The sequence below is a fragment of the Mus pahari genome, chromosome 3, assembly GCF_900095145.1.
Source record: "Mus pahari chromosome 3, PAHARI_EIJ_v1.1, whole genome shotgun sequence".
NCBI classification, from domain to species: Eukaryota; Metazoa; Chordata; class Mammalia; order Rodentia; family Muridae; genus Mus; species Mus pahari.
In genome coordinates this window covers 58,481,825-58,500,257 of record NC_034592.1, presented here as the reverse complement: position 1 = coordinate 58,500,257, position 18,433 = coordinate 58,481,825, and the positions used below count along the sequence as shown (strand labels likewise).

Below are 18,433 nucleotides of genomic sequence, written 5' to 3'. Positions count from 1 at the left end.
TGTAGACCAGGCTGGCCTCGAACTCAGAAATCCACCTGCCTCTGCCTCCTGAGTGCTGGGATTAAAGGCGTGCGCCACCACGCCCGGCTATGGAATCTTTTAATTTGGCTATAACAAAGGCTTCCAAGGTGGTTGTAGGGTATGTGGTATGGTATTTTGAACATATACACATCTCCACTCCTAAACCCCTACTTCCAAGTGAGTTCTACTCACTTTTTACATTATCAGGTACGGCACACACAGTACTCAATCAATATCTAACGACACTATAGACTAGGCATTACCATAAATTCTACTGTGCTCTCTTTCCTTCTTCACACTTTGCTAGAGAAATTGTGTTCATCTTTGTACATGCATGCTGGTATGTAATGTCTTTTCCAGGAAATCCACGTACTAACCGGTAAGTAATCATAGAGACCCGACCAATCCTTGCTCACGAACAGGGGCTGAAACTCCCATCCTGTTTTCAGGAGCTTACCTCATATGTAACCGTGCACTCAACAGTCTGATCCTCCACTATTCCCACGATCCACTTCTCCATTACAAATGGTGGCTGAAACACGGAAGTTAGGACGACTTAGTATTCGATCACAGCCTTGTGCTGCCTTGAGTGGTTGAGGCCAGTTAGTTGTGCCATATACAATTTGCAAGGGGGACAGAATAGTAGATGATCATAAAACCTTGTTGGCTTATAACATACTTGTATTTTGGGACTTTGGTTACATATATGTATGTATATATATATATATATATATATATATATATATATATACATACATATCTATGCAAAAATAATCTTTGGACGGCTAATGAATTGTGTGCATGTTCTATTGAGGGGAGACAGTAGCCCCGGTCTCCCATGGTCTTCTGTGTTTCTGTGAGCTAGGGTCTGGCTGTGTAGTCCTGGCTTAGAACTGGTCCATGATCCTCCTGCCTCAACCTCCCAAGTATTGGTATCACAGATGTACCACCATGAAGGTTCTCAATTTTGTCTGGGGTGATAAATGACGTGCCATTCAATCCTATCAGTAAGTTATTAATTCATGCTGTTTGAAGCAATAGCCCAAAGCTTTCTCAATATTAAGATAAAAGCCATGATAATATGAGAGGCCCCCTTAGTGTCTTCCTAGAGTGTGAGCAGTGACTAGTGTAGAAGCTTTGATAATCACTCAGCTTTCCAGTTTGTCAGGCTAGCATGCCAAGAGACTTGTACCAATTAAGACATTGTGGTCCTTCCTAGTCCCCAGACATCAAAACATAGTGTGTCCCCACAAGGTAAGGAAACCATAGTCTCCCAGGTAAGGAATGCCATGGAAGTGAATTCCAGTTACATAGAGGGCTCCAACACTGAATACCAAACCAGCCTTTCAGTGAATCTACTTGTAAGTTATAAGGACTTGATCATTCAGCCATCTTATGTCTATGTGGAGAACACACAAGTCAAATGTCATGACTCTGTTGACTCATTCTGTTTCCTACTCGTGTCTGTACTATGACTCTTTCCAAAGAGCTCCATTTTCTTTACTAAAACTCAACACACAGTTAAGTTACCCATGTACCAGTGTTATGATGACTTAAGGTCAGCATGACCAGCCGTACTGTGCTTTGTCTGAGGCAGTAGGTTTTCTACCATGGTTTTTTTTTCCTAGTACGGTTAGGAAAAACAACTGATTTTTTTTTCCATTCTGAGGATTAAGTTAAGCATTTTCTACAAATTTTCTTCAGGGTTTCTAGTGACTCTGTGTGACTACCAGGCTCTCCAATCACTGTAGAAATCTTCAGTGTGAATTTACAAAGCAGTAACCTGTCCCCCAAGTGGCCTTGTCGCAATCCTTCTGACACTGAATAGCTCAGACTGGGGACGCGGCTTAGGTGTAGAGCATTGTCCGGCACACAGGCCCTGTACTCATCACCAGCAGTGAAGAGCAAAAATGAAGTATTCATCATCACATGTTTATTCAAAGTTTAAGTCAATCCAGTTTCAAGTAAATATTTTCATTGATAACTTTTTTACTTTAATAAGTGATAGAGCAAGTATGAAGAGATGTAGGATTAAAAAGAAACTTAAAGGATACTTTGTTTTTTTTTTGTTTGCAGTGCTTTTTAGTTCACACAGCATACGTGGAATTTTAACAAAAAAATTATCCTCTCAATCTGCTAAATAAAATGTGCCTTTCAAGAGGCAGCTTGAGACCGAGCTGATGTGAGCATCAAGGAGCACAAAAGCCACTGCTGTGGTATTCTAATGTCTTTGTTTGATATCTGTGAATTCAGAAGAAGCTTTTAAGCTGTAAATAGAACCTTACCTTTGTCATCTTTAAAATCTCTGCATCAGGGAGGCTAGTGTTGAAAGTCACATCTTTTATGTATGTTATTGCAACTTCGTCCCCATCCATCTCCATATACATTTTCCACTTACAATCCTGGAATTGAAAGCAGAGTCACAGCACTGAGAGAGAGGACCGAGTTTTTTTTTCTCATTTCAGTGTTTTATAACACAAAAAGCATTCTAAATGAAGTCATGTGGGAGCGACTTATTTTTCCTTTTCTGAAAAAAGACATGAAATTAGATCCCTTTTTATATGTAATAAACCCCACTCAGTGCAGCCTTAGGGTATAACGGTTTGCAACAGATCCATTTAATGTGCGTACATATTAAACACCATGAGGATATTTCATCATTGGTACAAAAAGAGTCATATTTCTCCCTTTCCTATTCTTTTACCAATTAGTGTTCTTGATCTACCTGCCAGCATTTCCCCAGAACTAGTGGTATCATGGGTTAAAGATGAAGCCTGCTGTCTTCTTTACAAGGAGGAGAACATCACTGCAGATGTGATGACTGACAGCTGAGCAGCTATGAGAGGCAAAAGAATCCAAAAGAGGCAGTGATGGGAGGCATGGGCATCCTGGAGAGTTGGACGAGCTTCTACCGACTGTTCCCATGTATGAACATGAGTCTAGTTTTTCTAGGGCCTTCAATGTTTCATGGAAGCTAGAAATTTAGATTCTTTTGTAAAACCACTTAAATTTTAATAATGATATATTAAATCCACAGCAATACTACTACATAGTTCTGTATATCATTGATCACTGGGGGAATGCTGACTCAAACCACAGGGAGTTACTATACACCAGCAGAGTGCCTGAGGCTGATAGCATCAGATGTTGGTTAGAATTTGAAGCTACTGGAACTCCCATGCTCTGTTGCAGAAATACAAGTGGTATAATTACTTCAGAAAACCTTTAGCAATTTATTACAGAACTAAACATACACCCATGACTAAGAAATTCTATATCTATAGGCATTTAGATAGAAGAAATGGAAAAAAAAGATTTATTTGGGTACGTTCTTAGAAGCCCTAATAGATAATAAACTGATTAATACTAATTTTAAAAAGGGAATAGAATTTCTCTATGTTCATAGAACAATCCCAAAATTACTGATACATTCAGAAACATGTGTGCATCTGAAAGTCAGTGAGAAAGAAGTATCATGCAGAAGAAAGAACTCATTAATGAGTGCGTTTTTCTGACACTCAATAATACTCTTCTGGAAAAAATTTCAGAAGATTGATTGCCTCTTTGATGGAAAGAGTATGAGAGAACTTTCCTGAAGTGGTAGGGCTTTATTGACAGATCTTAGGGTAACATGAGGGCATGTATGCACTTGTCAAAACCAGTGACCGTATACACAAGGTCTATACATTTCCTACTGAATCCTAGAGTATCGGCATGCTTAGGAAGAAGGATTCTGGTGTCTCTAAGTTACTTTGAAGCGTACTATGAAATAAGTATTGCTTAGGTGGCTGGAGAGGTAGATAGATAACAAAGGAAATAAGTGGAGTGAAATGTTAATGGTTAGGCCAAGGTGGGCATATGGGGTTTGAATACAAAAAAACACTGCTGTAGAAAGAATTTAGCAATAAAACATTACATACGTATGCAATTCAGATCTGATCTCTGCACTGTAAATTGATATTGTCTCTTACATCTCCTGAAGAACCAAGGGTTGAAGGACCGAGCCTATCACAGCAAGCACACACATGTCGAGATGAGAAATCATTTCTGACAGTGATGTAACCCCTTCCCTGGAGCAAGTTTAGACACAGTTTTGAGCAGGAGGAGCAGCAAAGAGGCTGTAGAAAGCCCATTGGCTTCAGGGAGAAGCCAGGACTGGGGCTTGGGAGAGATTTTTGGGGGACCTGCAGAGCCAGGCGGGGCTGGTGTGTGTGGGGAGGTCTCACTGCCCAGCTGCACTCCCAAGGTTGCCAATTAGAGGAAGACAAGGTTTGTGCAGCAAGATGAACCTGCTCTCTCACATCACAGCCACCACTGAGAACTGGCATGTCTCTCGTCTCTCAGGATGTCTTGGTTTTGGAGTCACTGCTCTAGGAGCACAGGGGCCATGGGCTAATGGAGCAGGATAATGACTGTTGTCATGATTGCCCTCTCAGAAATCAAACCTCCCCTAGGCAGTGCGTGAGGGAAACACTTTAAAAAGACAGAACACCAGACCACCTGCAATGACTGGCCTCCCTCTGCTTCACTCTTGTCCTAAAACCCCACTCTTGTCTCATAACCCCCGTGTTCCTTTCCCTTTTCACATGGTGACCCCTTGACCCTTGTGCCCTGTTCTGGTTAATACAAGCCTCTGGGCATGCCTGTGAGGAACTATTTAGATACACTGACTAAGATGGGAAAGCCCACTTTAACTATGGGCATTACCAGTGCGTGGGCTGGGGTCCTGGACTGAATACAAATCAGAAAGAGAGCTAAACACCAGCATTAGTCTCTCTCTGCTTCTTGACTGCAGATGTGGCCAGCTGTCTCAGGCTCCTGCCGCCATGAATTCTCGACCATAAAGGACTGTATTCTTGAACCGTGAGCCTAAATAAACTCATTCTGAAGTTTGTTTTTTTTGTGTGTTTTTTTTTGTCAGGTATTTTTGCCACAGCATCAAAACAGACAAATAATGTGTGAACTCCAACCTCCATCTCATCACACTGGAGGAGCTGCTTGCTGTCCTTACTCAGTGCTAGGCATGTTGCTGGTTGCTTAGACCACATTATTTCATTCATAATCACTCATAATAATCCTGCAAATCAGGTCTACTTTCTGTTTAAATGAATGAAGACAATGAGGAGGCTCAGACAGATGAAGGGGCTTTCCTGGTATGTCTTGACCGATGGTGGTAAAGATGGGATTCTAACTAGAAGAGCTGGAGGAGATATCAATGGAGAAGGCAGTAAAGACAGGGTGGACCTGGCTAGTTGATGGCTCTGCCGAATTCCCAATACTAAGAGGGAACAACCCAAGAGCCAGAGGCCACAAGACTTCCCTGCAGTTTCTGCCCACTGTTCTCCAAGGTTCAACTCTGAGGGGCCCTGATCCAAATAATAGGGCTATGCCTTTTATCTTATAAATTGTATTTGTCTTTTATTCGAAAGACCCTTAACTAAATGGTAAAAGAAGATAGCTTCAGAGGCCATAAAGTTCTTGTCAGGGAAGCTGGAAGAAAGGAGGACATACGCTATGTCAATAGAAGGCAGATACTGCCTGTTACAAAGCTGGGTGAGAGACAACAGGTGGAGTTCAATGGAGGCACTGATCTTAATCTGCTTGTCCCCTGACAAGAGCATATGGGTGGCTATGATGTTTTCGCTACACAGTTAAGAAAAGTAACAAACAAGCATGAAGAATTCTCTAAGTTCTACTCATGTTCAAATTGACCTAAAGCATCCTTGAGGATACCTCGAGTCCCACAGGGCACACACACAGACGCTGAGATGACAAGTAGCTCATGCTCATCGGTGGATTGCTGATGTTTTTTTCTTACCTAACAGTTATGCTGAATAGGCCAGTGTGGTGGTGCACAGCCGTGATCCTCCCAGTTGGGAGGGAGAAGCTGGAAGCCAGCCTAAGCTACCTGAGACCCAGTATTAAAGAGACCAAACCAAACCAAAGTCCCACATATTCCCAAGTCTCCTGCAGGGTCGTATATGACATGGAGGTGTGAATTTATGGCTTCACCTCCTGACACTGACTTCTAATCTTTACTTATTTTTCCCATCTAATTAAAGCCAACGGATGTAATCTTTGCATCTTTTTATTTGGTTCCAGTTTTAGAACCAAATCTCATTATATAGCCCCTGTTGGCATTGCACTCACTATGTAGAACAGGCCGACCTTGAACTTGTGGCAATTCTTGCCCCTGCATCCGGAGTACTGGTATTACAGGTGTATACCACCATGTTTAGCCCAACAAACATTTTTTTTTTTTCAAGAAAAGGATTTATGTATCCCAGGCTGACCTCAAACCCAGTGCTCGTAGCCATCATAACTGGTTTTATTAAACAGAAGGAATACATTTTTATCTTCTTTAACAAATGGAACGTGTAAAACTAATTTGGTCCTCCTCTGCTTCAACATGTCCTAATACTGCCTTGATAATAAGAGCCAGAGGCCTGGAAGTATGGTGGCTATTAAATGTGATTGACAGCCAGAGTGCCTTATTTTGGTCAAGGTAATTGATGCACGGACAGATGAGGCAGTTTGACAGATCACACAGGTAGCAAGTGGTGAGTTGAGTTTAAATTTGAATCCGAGTAGGTTCTTACGATGTTGTGAAAAGCAGGTTTCCTGTGTTTGCTTTCCATCAGCATAATAAATACCCAGTATAATCAACTTATAAAGAGAAAAGGCTTATCTGGGCCCACAGAATTGGAGTTTGGCCATTACCTTGGGGCCATTCATGTTGGGAGTTATGGCATAGTGGAACCTCTTATGTCATGGCCAGGAAGTACAAGAGAGATTGGGACCCAAGAGTCCTCTTTGAGAATATTCCTCTGATGACTTGAAATTCTCACACTGCGCCAGCTCTATAAAGGTTCCACCTTCTCCCAATAGGTCTACGATGAGGATCGATCCCTTGAGACACAGCGTGGGTTTGGTCCAGATTTAAACTATAGCCTTTTCTCTCAGAGTCTTGAGCTTTTTCTTGCTACAGGTCAATGAAGGACAAACAGTACCAGGAAGTCTCCCTTTACAAAGTGCAGTGGGGGAGGCAAAACCTGCAAATAGTCCAGATTCTCCCACTGAATCCATATGTAAAGATCCAAGATACAGAATAAAATCCCATCTCCATGAGGTCCAACATAGCCAATTTTTTCTTCCATTACTGCAACAGGTCATTGTTGGAGGTACATACAGTACAACTGGGACCACTAGCTCCAGCCCAGCTGGCATTGTGCCACCCAAACCAGAAACAACAGCTTAGGTCTTGTTGCAGATACAAAGGCAAGGCAGGTCCCGATTACCCTGGATTTTAATTTCAAAGCTTGGTTCTCATCCATGGTGATGTGCACGTGGCTGGAAGAATTACCCTGATGTACTTCTGCAGAGAGCATCTCCTACACCTGCTCACCCACGGGGGAAAAGGCTGAGCTTAGTAGAAGGGCTGAGCACGGGGACTATTTCTGCTGGGATTTGGGGGCAGCAAACATAATGCTTGAAACTGTCCATTAGCTAGCAGATGCACCGCTCCGAAGTCTGCAGGAGACACGTGACATTTCATTGGGGGAAGGGGACAAGTTTTGCATTTGGAATGGGAAAATAGAAGAATTCTACTGGCTGATCAGCCGCCAAGATAAACTGGACAGTTCTAGGGGCAAGGGGAGGAAGAGAGAGCGTCTCAACTAACTGTTCCGGGATTGCCAATTACGTGAAAGCATTTTATGAATTAAGATTATGGGCCAACTAGAACAGGAATTCTTGCCCTGTGGAGATAAAATCCTGAACAACACTCAGCTAATGCTAAATTAAGTATCTCTTGTGAGAGGTCACTATTACACGCTTTTTGAGCTGCTCACAGTTCCCTGGAGTTCCAGACTAGCTGAAACGACAGCACACACAGACATCCTTCTCTCTACGTAAAAAGAGGGAGGGAAGAAGAAATGGAAGAGAAGAGAATTAAGAGAATAGTTGAGTTAGTGGTAGATTTCCCAAACAGGAGGAACAAAACCCCAGATATTAAAAAGCACAAAAATATATCAAACTGTAAAATTCCGGGAATTCAGAAGAATTCTGGGAATTCTTCTCCCCCTCTTCCTCTTCTTCTTTAATATACAGTTTTTCCCTGCCAGATTAACTGGAACCATCAACACCACAGGATCCTTCAGAAGGAAAGTGACCCTCAAATGAGCTTTTCTAGATTAGTTTTCCTGAAGAATATGGAAATTAAAAAAAAAAAAAAAAGGACTTTCACATTGAGGAATGATCTGCATGTAATAAAAGCACAGATCTTTTAACCGTACAGGTCACTGAGTTTGACTAGTGTCTATACCTGTGTGGCCAACCAAGCAGCTAAGACATCTAGAGTCCTCCAGAAGCCCCTTCCCCAGGCAAGCCCTCTTCATAGCAACCAAAGGCTGTCCCTGTTCTCTTTCACTTCACACAGGCTAAACTTCACAATGCCACGAGCATACGTTCAGCCTCAGGGTTTTGAGGTCTATTTATGTTATCTAACCCCTATAGTCTTACTCTGTTCTAGAGAGCACGGTTCCCATTTTATGGATAAAGAAACTGAGGCTTAGATATCATACAGCCAGCCTCATGGAACTGGAATCCATGCCCCAGATACATCAAGTTCAGCCTTAGAGGCACTAGCTTCTCCAACCCCCACCTGCTCCTCTCTTCCCATAAATGGAGAAATATAAAAACCGCCAACTGTGGAAGTACTTTAAAATATAAACTAGAGCGGTCAGAATAAACTTTCTGAAAAAGCAGAGCCGGGAGAGAAAGATGCAGCCATAGCAGCTGACTGGCTTTTGCGAAGCAATCCCGGATTAAAAACAAAACCCACAAAAATAATATTGGCCACAGCTGTATACAAAGTAGGGAGATGCTACTGATGGAGGTCTCTGAAGGCTCCTTTACATGTGTCACCATTATCCAGCTCAGCTGCCAGAACCTGCTGTGTCAAAGGCAGGAGAGTGGCACGTCCTGCGATAGCACCTGGGTTATTTACCATTAAGTATAACCTCGCCACGCTGTATTTTATTATGCCGTCTTTAGAAGGAAGATAATACAAGTATGGTTCATTTGCTTCTCTTCTTTATCTATACGGTGTCATGACCCATCACGGCTTTGTCCCACGAAATTGGTTTTTTCCAACCCAAAAGAAATCCACAAGAAAGTCTCCCTAAAAATTCCATTAATAACCTCCTTTCAGCGCGTATAGGTTGCAGGGTCTGGAACTAAGAATGTTTTAATCTCTTCAGCAAAACAATGTCTCATAATGATGTACAGGACTATTGCCGCCCTGATGAAGAATCATACATAATTCAGCACCTTTCCCTTTGGCACTGCTGTGATATCCTCATTAGCCGTGGCTCACAGTGTCTGTCAGATGGTGTCCATGCGAACGCAGGCATTATATTGTCTTTGAGATGTGCAGCTGCTTCCGTGACACTGCCAGTATATAAAAACATGACGCCAGTTTGTTTTATTTAGTGCTAAACCTTCCAGTTTGTAAAAACAAGGCTGACACAGAGCCTGACATGAGGCAGTGAAAATAATTAGCTCTCATTTTCTCAGCCTCCTATTTCCTTCTCCCCGCTGTGTTCTCTTTCCACTAAACCACCACATGTCAGTCGAAATGGGAGGCAATTAGTGGGCTCATTTCAGTCTCCACAACTGTGCTGAAAAGAAAGTATTTATGATGGCACAATGAGCAGCTGAAAGATTAAATAACATTTGCCTTTTGAAAAGAAAATGACTTCTAGCTAAATGGGCAATTTTTGATTATTCTCAAACAAGCTTAGAGTAGTTGGTTTTTAAAATACAAGAAAGGAAAATGAGTCATTTTTAGGTGAAAGAATCAAATAAAACTTGACACAGTAATGCAAATAACTGATGTTTTATTGCAAAATATGTAAATGTGTTATACCCTTAACAATGGCTGGTGTCTAAGGTCAGGGCAGACTGGTGCCAAGGAGACACCGGTGGAGATAAGGTTGTTATATCGCCTTTGGGGGCTTGTTATTGGAGTTACGTATGAAAAGGGGCCTTAGGGATGACGGGAAGTGAGACACACCGAGCGAGACACACTTTCACGGGACACACTAGGCTCGAGTATCTAAGGTGGTTCGGATGTTAGTTAACGGCTTAGAAAGGGCTTTAAAATTTTTGCCTTTGGAATTGGAAGGTAGTTATCTTGTAAAAAAAAAAAAAAAAAGAATAATTGGTTTTTCTATTGATTTGCCATTAATTAAGAATATTCTGTGTCAGTCTGGGATCCTAAATGAACATAGAAAGTGGCCTGGCTTACCTAAGTGCTCATCCGATCCTTTCAATGCTGGGACATTTGCTGCCTTTAAACTTTTACTCAAGATTCTCGGAACATAAAAGCAGCTACTTGTAAAGTTGTTCTCCTATCCCATGACTCTTGGGGTGGGGACAAGCAGTAGATTTATGAAAAAGCCCTGTCTTGGGGGCGGAGATACACACCGTTCACCATTTGAGCCATTTTCAATCCAAATTCTAACGTGCAGGATTGGGAGTGGTGCGTCCTTGTGTTCTAGCGCTTTTAGTTTTGATGTAAGGAATGTGTCTGTTTTGGAGTTTGCTTTCCTCAGGACCTGTAAGCTTCTACAGCAAAGATCTCTCCATATTCAAAGCTGTGTCTAGGAATCGCCAACGAGCGTGACCACAGACGGTTTCAGAAGACAGGCACAAATTTAGATTTTCGTTTCCCTGTCTCCAGAAGTCTAATTTCACTGTTCACAAATCTAAATCCTGCCTCTGGATTCATACAATATGGTCAATGTAAGACAATATAAGTCAATGTTGATTCAGAAGTCAGGCGACCAGGGCTTCATTAAAAGGCTAGAGCGGCCCCTGAGCTCTGCTATCCTGAAAACCAGCACTAACATGTCTGTAATTGATTTCAGCCTGGTTTGCTCACATGTGCTACATACATCCCTGTGGGCTATTTTTAAAGGGATTCATAATCTCAACAAAGACTAAAAATGATCCAATTGTGCGCCAGAGGCAGCTCTCCCAAGCGGATTATTTTTCTTTTTAAATTTTTTTTTAAAAGATAATTTATTTATTTTTATTTTATGTGCCCTGGTGTTTTGTCTGAATGTGTCTTTGTGAGGGTGTCAGATGTCCTGGAACTTGAATTACAGACAGAGTGAGCTGTCTGTCATATGGATGTCAGGAATCGAACCCTGGTCCTCTGGAAAAACAGCAAGGTGTTCTTAACTGCTGAGTCATCTCTCTACATACCCCTACGCGTGCACACACACACACACACACACACACACACACACACACACAAGATACATCTTTTCACAACAAAATTCAGTGACCTCAGGCTGACAACTTGAAATCAGTCGTGGCAGAAAATATTTACATCACCAAAATCTGGAACTGTCACATAGTGTGTCTGTTTTCCTCTGGCTGTTCAACAGTCCCTGGGGCATGTCAGGCACATGGCCCAGCTCAGCTCTGATGCTATAGGTAACTACCCAACACTGGACAGGGCACTGCCCCACTCTGTAACCGGAAGTCAGCAGTGAGTTATACAACTGTAAACTGCATTTGCTTCTGTCCCATCGGTTAAAACGCACGTTTCTTTCTCTTTTTAAAAGACTACTTTATGGATGTATGATTGACATGTAAAAGCTGGACATACTTAAAGTGAATGGCTGGGTCAAACTGAAAGCTGTCACCACAGCCTGTGGCTACCTGGTCATCGCCTTCCAAGTCCCCTCCCACTTTCTTCTTGTTAATTTTGTGATGCTAACATTTAACTTAGATTTCCCTTGCTTGTGAAATTTTAAGTCCCTAATCCAGTAGTGATAGCTATGGGCACTGTGCTATGCTGTGCCTCTCTAGCATTTACTCTCTTTGTAAATCAAGCCTTGTAGGGTTTGGCTAATCTTTCTGTTTCTTCCTCCCTAAAACCTGTATGTGTTCTAGACCTCTACCCTTGCAAGCTTCAGTACTTAGTTTACATGTACAAGGTCAAGCGGGTTTGCACAGCCCCTCCCCCATAGCTGATGATGGGGCACGGACGCCCCTATACTGAATTTATAATAAATCCAATGTCCATCAGAGTGGAGAAAAGCTCTGCTCTCAGCTATTCTGAAAGTGGCAGAAGTCACTGGCTGTATGTGTGCACACAGAATCCTTTTCTTGAGACCCTGCTAATTTAGCCATTTTGTCTATCCATTTACAAAAACTATACGATAGTTTAAAAAAAAAAATCCCCATTTGATAGTTTCTATTTATACTCCTCCAAGGAAGAGCCTGGTGACTCAATTCCATGTATTAAACGCAATGTTTTAATTAAATAAAGGCCTCAGGACAACACAAGTGAGAGGTAGAGGTGAAGGTGATTTTGACCGATTGCTAACAGCCAGAGCAGGAAGAGAGTGACCCCCCTCTGGGGTGGCAAGGAAGCATCCAGGTGCTCGCAGGCAAGAAGATGAATAAAACATCCCGGGAGAATCCTCCTGAGACCACAGCCTCCTGAGGGACATTGCCAACCTTCCCCAAAGTCCTCCTCACTTTCTCCCGCATCCTGTGAAGATCCCCCTCAAAATGAGATCCGAAGCAATGGCCATTTGGAAAGGGTTCCTAGACCTGGACCCAGGTCCCTGTTGGGAACTGGTGGGAGAGGGAGGGGGTGCTGCTGCCACAGCAGGCGATGAGTTCAGGCCTGCAGGAGCACAGCCTCTGTCCCATTTCTTGTCTTGCTGGGGACAGCGGCAGATAAGGTCTCTGGGATGAGTCTGACAGTTTGGCACCAAGCAATGGATGGCTTCCCAGTAGTCCCTGCTTCACTCTGCTTTTGAATTTTTATGACACAGAGTCTCAGAAGAGCTTGGTGAGAAAAGTACTGGGTGATTTGATAGTTTATCCCTTGGCAAATTGAGCATCAATATTCCTGACTGGTGAGCTGATAAGAGAAATAATAATAAACTCTATGCAGCCGAATATTTCAATAAAAAGCATGGTTGCTGCCCTGGGGAGTGCATGAGTTGCCGGAGTTTCATGAGGCTGCTTCCCTTTATACCAAGCCAAAGGCTTCACAGCACAGAACACAAAGCTGTTTTCACACAAAACAAGAACTGCCGGAGTATAGCATTAACTGATCAAAACCCAACCGATCACCAATGCACACACTCGGAGGGGATGATGGTACTTTCCAGAAGGAGGCAATGGCTGGAGCTGCCCCTTACCAAGTGGGGGTTCTGGACAAGACACTTCATCTCTCTCCTTGGCTTGCTCCTGGGGAGGCTAATTCAGGGCTGCTGTTCCCTACCATGCTGAGTTGAAAAGAAGGCACTGAAACGTTTGCAAAGTGCCTGATGATGGCGTAATGCTTACCAGAGGCATTAGCGACATCTCCTGCATCTCACATGGGAGACAATCTAGTTTAGGAAGACCTGATGTCTCCCAATTTGATTGTTATAACATATATATATATATATATATATATATATATATATATACATATATATATATATATATGCACATATATGTGTATGTGTATGTATACATATACACATACATATATATACACATACACATATGCATATATATGTGTATATGTGTGTGTTGTTTAAATAAAAAAATTAACTTTGCTCTTTAGAAATGGTCAAATAGAGTGACCCCCCATTCTCATTTTATTAAATTGCCAGGATCTTCATTGGCACAAACATACTTTTCCCCCTTCCTGCTAGGTTGTTTCAGGATAGGAAATGAAAATGGACATTTTGCTTGTGGAGAAGGCCTGGGGTGTGCACAGTTCTGGATCCTGACAGATCCTGGGTGTCCAGGAGGGTGCAGCAATAAAGATGAAGCGCCTGGACCAAGCATCATGCGGCCACTTTGGATTCTGGAGAAGAGACAGGCATGCAGACATGGGTGGCTGCTGAAGGTTCTTTGAATCAGTTTCATGGCAAACACCATTTGGTTGGAGAGCGAAGCAAAGCAAAGTAATTTTATCTGAATTCTTAGGATGAAGGTTGACTTCTCACAGTGAGAGGGTCTTTCCTCTGCAGCTGTTTGTAGATAAATCACCTTTTTATCTTTGTTCTTGGTAGGTTTCAAGTTTTCGAGATGGCAAAGCATTTGGAATGGCCTCCAAAGACTCAGGTTTTGAACATTTTATCATTAGTTGGTTGTGTTTTTAATTTTTTTTTGAAAACTGTGGAATGTTTAGAATGTGGGTTCTAACTGGTGGAAGGAAGTCACTAGAGGTAGGCCTTGGAAGGTTCTATTTGGCCTCTTGTTCCCATGATACTCCTTGCTTCCTGGGCTACCAGGACCTGAGTAGCCTCTATCACAGGCTCCCTGTTAGGAATTAAACTGCTGCACAAGTCCCTCATCATGGACTAAAATCCCCTGAAACCACAGTCTAGAATGCCTCTCTCTTCCCTAACATCATCTGTCAGGCATTTTGTTACAGCAATGAAGGCGACCAATACCACTTTTAGCATATACTTGCCCAATAGTCCTTCTCAAAGGCAAGGAGAAAAAGTTGCTACTATTTTCGAGAAAAGAATCCCTGGCATAGATTATTCCCATTGGCTCCTGTTGGAACATCAACATCCTTCTCATTTTATTTGTGAAAGAAAAGCTCACATCAAGCAAAGGGCTTGAGGAGATTTCAAAACATCAACGTTTCTTGTGAGTTTTTTCTAGTTATAGAGGGGGTTGCAAAGGTAGGTTTGTGAGAATTCAGCTAACTGGCATTTTGAGGGTTTTGAATCTATTTTTTTTTAATAGGTTCTACCTTTAAGGGTCAAGGTAATAAGACTCATATGTAAAGAAAAAAATCAAAAAAAGAAAAAATATAAAAAACAATAAAAGAAATAAAGAAGACTCATATGTACTGTAATTTGTACTCAAAGCATGCTTATGAAGAAATATTTTGTTATTTAGGGTGTAGGGTGACATAATGGGGCATTTTAGAACTGGACAGTAATCCATTCTGGCTGTTTTGTTCAAGTTTAGGGACAGCTTAAATGAGTTAGCACATATTCAACAAAAACAAAAACAAGCCATAATTTCTGGCCCCGGCTGTTGTCACCTCATCTAAGACTAGTCACATACTTTGTCTTGTTATCTGTTTCTTAATCAATGACAACAATATCGTGTCTCATGCATCTGACATAAATTCAAGGGACTTAGGTAGTAAGCATTCCCAAAATGCTTAAGATGTTCAGAAAGTCACAAAGATGGGTCGTATTCATTACATTCAGGCAGTGGCCCATCAGCCATTTCAAGATCTGTTTCAAACTCATCCCTTCCAAAAAAAAAACATTTCCTGATTAGCCCCATGCGAGTCACTTCCTGATACTTGGCACCTTGGCACTGCACCTACACACTAAGGTTTCCTTTCCATCTGTTGCTCCTTTCTCCCAGCCCGTTTCCAGGGAATGTGAGGTCACATCGTGTGTCCGGGACTCAGAGCACTTCCCCGGCCTGTCCCCATCACCAATAGCCTGCTTCTCTGCTTGACTCCCACTGCCTACCACGCTGGCCTAGCCCTTTCCCAAGTCACCCTCCCTTGCTTCTGAGCATGCTTTAACACATAAACCAGAGCTGACCGGCTCTGTGTGACACCCTCCAGATCCTTAGCGTGGCACCGCAGGTGGTTCTTTTTGTGGTCACCAGTCCCATCTCTGGCCTCAGCTCTCATCACAACCCTTCCCCGCCCTCTGTTAAGTCTTCCCAGAGGGGGAAATGCTTGAGTCAGGTCCATGGAAGTGAGCCCAAGAGGAGCTTCCTGTGTTTGCCTGGCTTCATATTCACTGGTCCTTTTGCCTCTCACACCCTCTTCCTACTGAACAAACCGAATGGTTCTAAAATGTGAATTTTAGCCTCATTCTATCAGGGAGACTTTAAGATCATCCCCCACCTCTCTCTCATCGACAAGTAGACATCTATCCAGTGTGTGTTCATGGACTGTGATAATATTATCATTATTCTGAACCACAGCCAATCACTGATCCTGCCTATTTCTCCCAAGATGCTCTGGGTTCCTTGTAAGCTATGACTGTACTTTCTGACTTTGTGTTCTGAGCATCCAGCACAAAGCCAGGCACACAGTAGGCCCTCAATAACATCTGCTGAGTGAATGGGTGAGAGAATTCTGGGTAGGTGACCCATGGACAGCAGACTATCAAGTTGTAGGAGCTTATATGTAACCCAGAACTTAAGATGTCCATATTATTATGGCAAGATATAGGTCATTGCATTTATTCTCAAATATCTTCATAGCTTCTAAGTTTTACTAAAAAATGTTTTTCAGATTTCCGCATTAACAAGTACATATTTTTGCTTGTTAGTAATTGAAATAATAAAATAATTTAATAATAAAAATGGAAAATATTTTCTTATTTGAAATCTCTCTTGACAAATCTCTCTCAAGGAAGCGCTCTCTCTCTCTCTCTCTCTCTCTCTCTCTCTCTCTCTCTCTCTCTCTCCCTCCCTCCCTCCCTACCTACCTATAAATCATAAAAAGTTACTGTACTGTAAAGAAAGCTTATAAATTGTCACAGAATTGAGGCTAGATTGTAACATACACCTTGTTTGCTATTGGGCAGACTGGAGAGTGTGGCAGGCTTAGAAGGTCCTCACTGTTGCTAGTGAGAGAGGAACTTCATCTTCTGTCCTTATTCTTCTTGTGTCTAACAAGAAGGAGTGTCTGGTGACCAATGTGCAGGAGAAGCTCTCCAAGCATCAGTGCATCAGTATGCCTGCAGTCCTGTAGGAAGAATATTTCCTGAAGGCCCAGGTGAAACCCAACCCTCAGGACTTACAGTCATTCCCAGTTCCCAAGCACTAAAACCCAGAACTGGCTTGACAGAAGTCGGGTTTTATTAAGCGATTGCCTGGAGACCAGCCAGGCCTGTCCAACCCTTCCCCAGCCACAAGCTACAGGTTCAAGAAGTTAAAATATAAGTTTGTTAGCAAAGTACAAGTTATGTAGTTGTTAAAAGCTGGGACTAGAGAAATGGCCCGGAGCTTATCAGCATTTGCTATTTTTCCAGAGGACCTGAGTTCAATTTCCAGCGTCCACATCAAGTGGTTCACAACCTTCTCTAACCCTCTAAGAGGGTTCCAATACCCTCTTGTAGACTCTAAAGCACATGTAGATAGACAGACAGACATATATACAGACACACACACGCACGCACACACAAACCAAAATCCCAAACCAATTCTTAATTCAGCCATTTTCTGGCTATGAAACTCTTGGAAGGCAAGGTAATTATCCCCTCACAGGCTCAGTGGCCATATTTGCAAACTGGGGAAGAGCCACATCCACACAGTCAGCACTGCCATGACTCATCTTCATTGTCAACTTGACTTGGAATCCCCTTAAGAGACATTGGTCTGAGTCTCTGGGTATGTCTATGAAGGCATTTGCTGAGAGATTTAACCATGGATGGAAGACCCACCCTTTGTGAGCTGCATTGTCAAGGGAGAGTTCCAGACTGAATTAAAATGTCCCAGTGTTAGCACACACACGTTCTGCTTTTGAGTGCCACTGCAGTGCAGCTAGCTCGCACCGTGTCTCACCACAGCTTCTTCCCACCATGATGAGCTGTGTCCCTTCCTAAACCACGAGCCCAGATAATCCTTCTTCCTTAAATCGCTTCTGACAGGATTCCCTTGTAGCATTGAGAAAAGGTAATTCACACAAATACTCTTTGTGTGTCACATAGCAGAGCATAGACACTTAAGAAGCTATTAGTGACTTACAGGGATCTGAAGTAACACAAGCCCATGGAGAGTTCAGCTCACATGCCCCCTAGGCAGCGCCCGCCCCCACCCCTCCAGGCTGACAGTGTAGGCCTCACCAGGTAAGTGCAGGTCAAACGGCCTGCTGCCCTGTTTGGATCTGATAAACCAGATCTCCGCTTCCTTTTTCAATGTGGCTTTCTTCTCATTTTCCTCAAGAGTCAGGAGCCAGAAAGAAGAATAAGCAATGGCCAAGACTCATACTGCCTGTGTGTGGCTCTGAGCGACCCTGAGAGTCTGGGCGGTCTCCCCTGGCATTCTTTTTCTGATGGAGATTATACATTTCTTGGGTTGGATTCCAGAGGCAGGTGGCAGCCTGTCAGCCCAGTTCAGTTTTATGAGGTCTACACTTCTATTCACAATCATGTTACCAGATGGTTGGGGCTCGTGTATAAAACCACACAGTTACAGATTGAAAATGCCCAAAGGACTTGCAACATGTTACCTGCGGGCCAGTTCCTGGCTTCAAGTGAAAACCAAAAACAAGTTCAAGGTTCACTATTTTTTCCTCATTTTCTTCAGGTTCTCCTCCTGAATCCTGAAATAGAAAAGCAGATATCATTATTAGAGATGGTATTTTCCCTCTGAGTTTCCATATAAGGTA

The 18,433-nt window shown here is 42.7% G+C and overlaps 1 protein-coding gene across 1 annotated transcript in view; it reads right to left on the bottom strand.

The window, feature by feature from the left end:
- Positions 1–18,433, bottom strand: part of Map3k20 (mitogen-activated protein kinase kinase kinase 20) — a 156,933-nt gene that overhangs the window by 7,474 nt on the left and 131,026 nt on the right. Inside the window, exons 16-18 of the mRNA XM_021192995.2 lie at positions 18,275–18,367; positions 2,307–2,423; positions 479–553 (exon numbers count right to left, since the gene is read on the bottom strand). Of these exons, the coding sequence (XP_021048654.1) occupies positions 479–553; positions 2,307–2,423; positions 18,275–18,367 (285 nt within the window). The remainder of the gene's footprint in view (positions 1–478; positions 554–2,306; positions 2,424–18,274; positions 18,368–18,433) is intronic.